We start from the raw sequence: 8,107 nt of genomic DNA on the forward strand, positions 1-8,107 counted from the left end.
TACCATGCAAAAAAATTGGAATATTTTGAATTTTTCTATTATTTGTTTTGATTTTTTTGCAGCACGGGTGCAAATGAGCCTGGACTCAAGAATGTATATTCAATATAAAAAGCATTCTATAATGTTTTGTACACAGCGAAGGCTGCGCGGAAACACAAAATTACCATAATGCAACCTCCATATTTTTTGTTTCTATTTTCTTCTTCCTAAGTCCCATATTTACAACAATTTAGATCAAGCAATTCATGATTCAACAAATATTATATGAACCATTAATTAGGATAAATCAAATAATCTAATCAAATAAACCGTTTAAGTAAAAAAATGATTTTTAAAGAAATTTAAACGCACCATCTTCTAGCAAGCTGCCAATGATGCTCGATGGTGTACTCCTTCAGCTGATGATGAGAGGTCCGGTCTTCAATATTTTCGTATGCCTAAAAAAGGCTTGAATGCATGTTGTGTGCCTGCAATGCCTTACGATTGTGCTAGCTTCATAGTCAATGGGGTTTGGCATATACCTATCATCCACTATGATCATCTTGTGTAGGATCACACAACAACTCATGATATTTGCCAAGACATCCTTGTTCCAGGAATAAGCAGGCCACGAGACATTGGAAAACCTTGCTTGTAACACTCCAAATATCCTTTTGTTGCCTTTCCTCTTAGATTCTTGCGCCTTCATGAAATGCGTATATTTCCTGCTCTCGGGATTTGAAATTGAATTCACAGATGTTGACCAAGATGGATAGATGTCTTCGGCTAGATAGTAGCCTTGGTCATACTTATGGCCAGACCAGCATGAAGTTGCAAGGTGGAGAAGTACCACAAGCTAACCTTTGCAAATAGATGAGATCTCTGCAAGATATTGATGTCATTGTGATACCTAGACAACCCAAACTAGCAGTGCTAGATCCAAAAATCTTCAGAGGCAACAACTTTCAAAATTATTGCTAGATGCTTGCGATGCCTGGTGAACTGGTTGCGCGAAGCCGCACAACAATTCTTTCACCTCCAGCCATACAATCAGCACTCCCTAGCATCCTAGGCCAGTCTTTTGCTCCATGCATCTCTTGAAGCTTTGTCATGTCCTTGACATTGGGTGCGCAGATACTGCTCTCCATAAACTCTCACCACAGTTTCAGCAAATACTCTCGGGAACTTTATGATTGTATCTTTGGCGACAAACTGCGACGGTTAGGCATGCCGTCACCAACATATATACCCACATGTAAGGAGACATGTCACCCATGTCTGAACCCACATGTAAGCAGCCATGTTAGCATCAATTGGGCCCAGATGTTAGCATTGTTGACCGGTCAAGCCTGATGCTGTAGTTACTACTAAGGGCCATCATTGGTGATAAAACCACAGCTGAACCCACATGGGAGCAACCGTGTCAGCATCTGCTGGACCCATTCTCAGAATCTTTGATGGTTAAACCGACGAACCGATTAATGTTAATGGATTATCATCAAAATGATCTTAGGTGACAAATTTTCCTATCATACGAGACAATTTCGACTTTCACGGGAATGGTGTTTCGTGACAAAAATAGGTTTGTCACCTCAGACATGATCTAGAGAGAGGAAGGCTCACGAAGACCTTCCGGTGGCCACCACCATCCACATTGAACCCGCCACCGCAAGTTGGAATGATCACCACAAGTACGAATACCAATGGCGGAGCACATCACCGCTGACTATCACCTTGCCGTATAAGAGCCCTATCCAGGCCCGTCGCCCCACAGGTCGACATGGCCGGAGTTGGAGCACGAAAGCCAGATCACCATCGCCGACGCGCACCCTCTCCCTCCCTTGGCCTCTTTGGCGGGATCATGTTGTTTCGAACTGGTGACCACAGGGTAAGGTTTTTAGTTGTGTTTTTAGTCCCCAATTGTCGGTAGTGAGGTGATGGAGCTGTCGTTGGCATGGAATAAGTCCTTCATGCCTCTTCCTTCTCATGATGGTACCTTTTGACAATGTTTGGAAGCGTGTGTCCCAGATCTGGTTCTCCAGATTGTTTTTTTTCCTTTTTGCAGATTTGTCTTGGTGCCTTTGTTCTACGAAATGAATGGGGCGCATGTGTTTCTCCTGCTCTAGTTCCGACCGACGAAGGTTGGCCAGTTTCAGTATCAACCGGGAGCGTGTTCCCCGACTCCGTCTAGCCGTGTTCCCCGACTCCGTCTAGCCGGGCCAGGTGCGTTATACAAGCCATCTTCAATGCCTTCTTATCCGGAGCGGCGATTTTCTATGCAGATTGATGTTGCAAGAATCTTATGGTCTATATCAATGACTAATTCTAGGCGTAACTTTTACAAGCTATTGGGATTAAACAAGTTTACTACGCTAAGAAGGAAACCCAGATGTGACGACGAGTATTGAGTACTACGCTTTGTCTATGGATGCAAGAGGAAGAATACTTCGACACCCCAAAAAATTAGTTGTATTTGTATATTTTTATAAAGTTGTTTTTTAGAGATTTCTGCGAAGTTGCTATTCTAAGGGTTCATGTTACTATTATATAGCATTTGGCATTTTCAAAGAAAAAAAATCCATACATAAACCAAAGCATGCATGTTCGGTCCTCCCTCCCCCTCAATTGATAGTGGGGTCAACAACATGCCCCGCGAACATGATCGCACCTGACACCTCCTCGATGACAAAGAAGGCAAAAGGATGGTCAGCAACGAAGGCCACACACCGCGACAGCGGAGGTAGGGCACTAGTCGTGCTACACGTAATCATCACAGTGGCAGCCGCGGCCTCGGTGCCTTCCTCGTTCACCTCGATGACGGCTTGGTGGATCACTTCCTGTAGAGCCAGCCTCCTCCTTCCCCCCGTCCCGTCCTCAACCACATCAGATAGGTCCGCCTTCCCTGGCTCTAAAGCCTCCTTGAGCCCCATGTCGCAGAGAATGTCGTTCATAGTCATGTCAAAGCTGACCTTGAATGTAGGCAGCCGGAAGTCGTCAACCTCGACGTCGCTCCTCGGCAGGTGCTTGCGCAAAAAGTCAGGGTCACAGGCAATCTGGTTGGCCAACCAACACAGCCCATCACGCGCGTCGGGGAGGAAGACACACATTGAGTAGACCGGCTGTGGCTGCGACTGCGCGGGCAAGGGGCGGCCTTGCTCGTAGCGCAGCTGGAGCACCTTGAAGCCATTGTGCCACGCGATTCTTTGCCTACCGAAGCCACGCATGAAGGGCGTGTCGATGGCGGTGTTGTCAAGACGGTGAAACAGATGGCGTTCCTCGTCGAATGGCATGTTCCACTTTCCCTTGAAGTACATGGCGTTGACAAGCACCAGGTCGGTGAGGTGGGACAACACGTCACGGCCAATCAGGGTGGGGATGAGGTCGTTCATCAACGCCGCCACCCATGCGTTGATCTGCTCCTTTGCCTCCTCCGGCTGCACGTACATAACGATAATCATCATATATCTACATGCCACAATCAATCATAATAGAATACTATTAATTGTGTTGCACATCGTTGTGCTAAAGCAGCTCTTCAACTAGAGAGTGTTGTAAATTACTCTAATATAATCTCTGGTTTTCTAAGCTGCAATTTGCTCTCAGATGCATTGCCACTGAATGAATAAAATGCCGAGAGGAGCTTCAAAAAATCATATATCTACATGCCACACATCTCAGAGTGTGCAAAACCGAACCGAAAAACCAAAACCAAACAAAAAATCAAACCAAATTGCATTTTTGGATTTTTTTTTCAGGTTTCGGTTTCAGTTTTGAAATATGAAAACCATTTGCGTTTCGATTTTTTCCATTAGAAAGCGAATACTGTTTGGTTAAACCGAATTAACCAATCGAAACTGATGTTTTTTGTGTTCAAAAGCGTAACGAGGTGCTATAGTTCAATATTTTCTAACCCATTAGTGCTTCAGTTTACATGATTAGCCTGACTACTTATCCAATGTCTCTTCTTTATCCTTTTCTACTTGTTTCTTTTCTCATTATTGATATATATCATGTATTTACACATGAAAAAGTTATCTGTTTGCCAAAAAATTCATGTCAACCTTGGTTAATTTGGTCATTCATTACCGAAACCAAACTGAAAGTGAAGGGCTATTACTGAATCCGAACCATATCTATGTATGAAACCATATAATCCAAAGTATAAAAACTGTAGAAATCATAAACCGTATAAATCGAGCCGAACAAAAAAAAAACCGAATGCACACGACATGTCGATCACTTCCGGGGTCCGGCCGCTATTCACTGACCTGCTTGTGGAAGTTAACTGGGCGGATGACGGACTCGTACCACTCGGTGGCGACGTCGCGGAAGGCGTGGCGGAGGGGCACGGTGGTGTCGTGCCACACGCCGCACCCGAAGTTGATGCGCGGGCCGCCCGTCTGGGACCGGTCAGCGAGGGCCTGCCGGGCCAGCGTGGAGACGTGGAAGGTGTGGACGTCCCATGAAGGCACCCCGAGGACGCCGAGCAGCTCGTCGAGGGTGCGCTCACGCGCGCCGGTGGCCCACAGCGAGAGCGCCGCGTAGAGGCACAGCGGCGAGAAGACCAGGTTGCCGCTCCTATCGGCGTCGGCGGCGAGGCCCTTGTTTAGGCGGAGGGTGAAGGCCTGCAGGCTGTCGCGGGCAGCGGCGCGCCCGGCCTCCTCCCACTGGGCTATGGCGGCGCGCTCGTCCTCGACCCATTGGGCTAAGTCGTCGGCGTGATCGACCTCAGATTTGGGCAACATGGACGCCCACCTAATGGTCGTGGCAGCAGTCAAGGCGGTGAAACAGATGGCGTTCCTCGTCGAATGGCTTGTTCCACTTGGCCTTGAAGTAGATGGCGTTGACAAGCACCAGGTCGGTGAGGCGGGACAACACGTCACGGCCAATCAGGGTGGGGATGAGGTCGTTCGTCAACGCCGCCACCCATGCGTTGATCTGCTCCTTTGCCTCCTCCGGCTGCACGTACATAACGATAATCATCATATATCTACATGCCACAGTTCAATCATAATAGAGTACTATTAATTGTGTTGCACATCGTTGTGCTAAAGCAGCTCTTCAACTAGAGAGTGTTGTAAATTACTTTAAGGGCAGTTGCAAAGAGTTTAATCCTCTAGAGGGTCCAATCCCTGCGGGTATTGGAGCACGAAAGCCAGATCACCATCACTGTCGCGCACCATCTCCCTCCCTTGGCCAGGGATCATATTGTTTCGAACTAGTGATCATAGGGTGAGGTTTTTAGTTGTGTTTTTGGTCCCCAATTGTCAGTAGTGAGGTGGTGGAGCTGTCGCTGTCGTGCAATAAGTCCTTCATGTCTCCTCCTTCTCATGATGGTGCCTTTTGACAACCTTTGGAAGCGTGTGTCCGAGATCTGGTTCTCCAGATTTTGTTGTCTTTTGCAGTTTGTCTAAGTGGCTTTGTTCTACCGACTGGATGGGGCGTATGTGTTTCTCCGGCTCTGGTATCGACCGACGAAGGTTGGCCAGTTTCAGTCTCAATCGGAAGTGTCGGTGTCAAAACCGGCGGATTTCGGGTAGGGGGTCCTGAACTGTGCGTCTAAGGCGGATGGTAACAGGAGGCGGGGGACACGATGTTTACCCAGGTTCGGGCCCTCTCGATGGAGGTAATACCCTACTTCCTGCTTGATTGATCTTGATGATATGAGTACTACAAGAGTTGATCTACCACGAGATCGAAGAGGCTAAACCCTAGAAGATATCCTATGATATGATTGTTGTTGTCCTACGAACTAAACCCTCTGGTTTATATAGACACCGGAGGGGGCTAGGGTTACACAGAGTCGGTTACAAGGGAGGAGATCTACATATCCGTATTGCCAAGCTTGCCTTCCATGCCAAGGAGAGTCTCATCCGGACACGAGACGAAGTCTTCAATCTTGTATCTTCATAGTCCAACAGTCCGGCTAAGGGATATAGTCCGGCTGTCCGAGGACCCCCTAATCCAGGACTCCCTCAGTAGCCCCTGAATTAGGCTTCAATGACGATGAGTCCGGCGCGCGGATTGTCTTCGGCATTGCAAGGCGGGTTCCTCCTCCGAATACTCCATGAAAGATTTTGAACACAAGGATAGTGTCCGGCTCTGGAAAACAAATTTCACATACCATCGTAGAGAGAATAATATTTCCACAAATCTAATCTGCTGACAACTTTTCATAACATGACATCACACCACGGCCTGGTCATTATTCGAACCGTTTTCTCAACCAGCTACTGCACATATTGCGAGGCGGTTTTCTTGGCACGTCTTGTCGAAGCAGAGATCATGCCCCCTTATCACGGGATTCTCATCAATACAGGTGTGGGTAACCCAACCGCGCCATCAATTACGACGCTTGGGGAATAAGCGAGTTTTACCAGGCAGGTGGGGAGGCGTATAGTTTCTTCCGCCTTTATAAAGGGACAAGGATTCTTCTTTTCACTCACGCCTTCTTCCTCCTTGCTCATTCATTCTTGCGCACTCGAGCTCCAGCACCCAAGTTCGCATTTTCCCCTCAAACCACTCCAAGCATGTCCGGAGCGGGAGGTAAGTGGATGGTCTCCTCTGTTACGGAGGAGGACATCACAAAGCTACGGAGAGCCGGATATCTGGCACCGGGTATCGCACACCGGCTGCCAGATGCGGGGTAGATCATCCCTACTCCAGAACCCCATGAGAGGGTGGTTTTTCTTACCCACTTCGTCCGCGGACTGGGATTTCCCCTCCACCCATTTGTCTACGGGCTCATGTTCTACTACGGGCTGGACTTTCACGATATGGCCCTCAATTTCATCATCAACATCTCGGCATTTATCGTCGTGTGCGAGACCTTCCTCCGCATCAAGCCCCACTTCGGCTTGTGGCTGAAGACCTTCAATGTTAAACCGAAGGTGGTGGTCGGCCAGCAAGCAGAGTGCGGAGGCACCATGGTGGGAAAAATGTCCAACGTCACCTGGCTCGAAGGCTCCTACGTGGAGACCATAAAGGGGTGGCAATCGGGGTGGTTTTACATCACCGAGCCGCGCGACACGAACTGGGTGGCGGCCCCCGAATTTTGATCCGGAATCCCCATGCGGCTCACCTCTTGGAAAGAGAAGGGCCTATCATGGGGTTCCTCGGTAGAGCTGACCAGACTCCAGACCTGCGTCAAAAACATGATGAGCAAGAAAATTAAGCTCGTCAACATGGTTCAAGTCATGCTCTTCCGCCGGATCCTCCCGTGTCAAAGACAGCATTCAATTTGTGGGAGTTCGACCCGGCCGAGCACCAGACGCTGCGAGAGCTCTTCGACACGACGCACAAGGACGTCTGGAAGGTGCTGTTCAAGGGTGCCAAGGTACCTCCTCCCCTTAGCGAGGACCGCGGACTCAGTGCAAAGCGCCCTGCCAATCCGGTAAGTCTTTTATATCTCATAAGATGTTCATTTTCCCCCGTTTAACCATGCGTGGGATCTAAGCCTCCATGGCATTTAACATGACTGGGTAGACACAGCGGACCAGATCGATGCATGCCGGGCGTGCCGGATGGCATCACAACGGATTTACAACTGTGTGTGCTTATCTATCTATCTGTCTGTATATGATATGTGAACATAATGCGTAATTAGTTTCATTTTTCTTTTCCTGATCCATCCATTCACTAGTGTTACAAATAACAAAGCGTTTGTGGTTGATTAATGTCGCCGGCAACAGCAGCCATCCATCCACTAGGGATACCCATCAGGCATCCAAGGATGGAGGGATTGGATTGCCCCATCTAATCGATCCGCGGCACGGCCTTCTTTCCGGCCATGGATCACCCCTCTAGAGCTTGTTTTCTCCACCACACTGCCATCTCTATATATACAAGAGATAGACATTCATCCGCGTGCGGGGTGCGCGTGCGGCTTAGAACTTAGAAACTTGGGCGAGAGGCGATGAAAACATATCAGTACTTGACTAAGGAACTTGAAAATCTCTCAACTCTCTATGTCTGAAGATTTTAGCATTAGCATTTCTCTATGTCCAAAGCGAAATCTCTCAACTATCTATCTCTGAACATTTTTAGAACTAGTGATTTATCAAAGTGTAAATGAGTCTCTCAAATATGTATCTATATATATGCACGTTCTATCCTCCCTCCGCACGCG

General features: G+C 48.1%; 1 protein-coding gene across 1 annotated transcript; it reads right to left on the reverse strand.

Annotated features, from left to right (window-relative positions):
* Positions 1-2,422: 2,422 nt before the first annotated feature.
* Positions 2,423-4,882, reverse strand: LOC147983009 (serpin-Z6B-like). The gene is made up of 2 exons (XM_087539415.1): positions 4,248-4,882; positions 2,423-3,413 (listed from the first exon to the last, which is right to left on the reverse strand). The coding sequence occupies exons 1-2, from the start codon at positions 4,722-4,724 to the stop codon at positions 2,601-2,603; spliced, it is 1,290 nt and encodes a 429-aa protein (XP_087395541.1). The 5' UTR covers positions 4,725-4,882; the 3' UTR covers positions 2,423-2,600.
* Positions 4,883-8,107: the final 3,225 nt, after the last annotated feature.

Source organism: Triticum urartu, chromosome 2A, assembly GCF_056163025.1.
Source record: "Triticum urartu cultivar PI428250 chromosome 2A, HENAU_Tu73, whole genome shotgun sequence".
Lineage (NCBI taxonomy): Eukaryota > Viridiplantae > Streptophyta > Magnoliopsida > Poales > Poaceae > Triticum > Triticum urartu.

Bases quoted from the DNA above. Each gene is read 5' to 3' on its own strand.
- LOC147983009 (XM_087539415.1), bottom strand. From the start codon at position 4,724: ATGTTGCCCAAATCTGAGGTCGATCACGCCGACGACTTAGCCCAATGG. The intron at 3,414-4,247 runs GTCAGTGAATAG...ATGTACGTGCAG, and splicing joins CAGTTAACTTCCACAAGCAG to CCGGAGGAGGCAAAGGAGCA.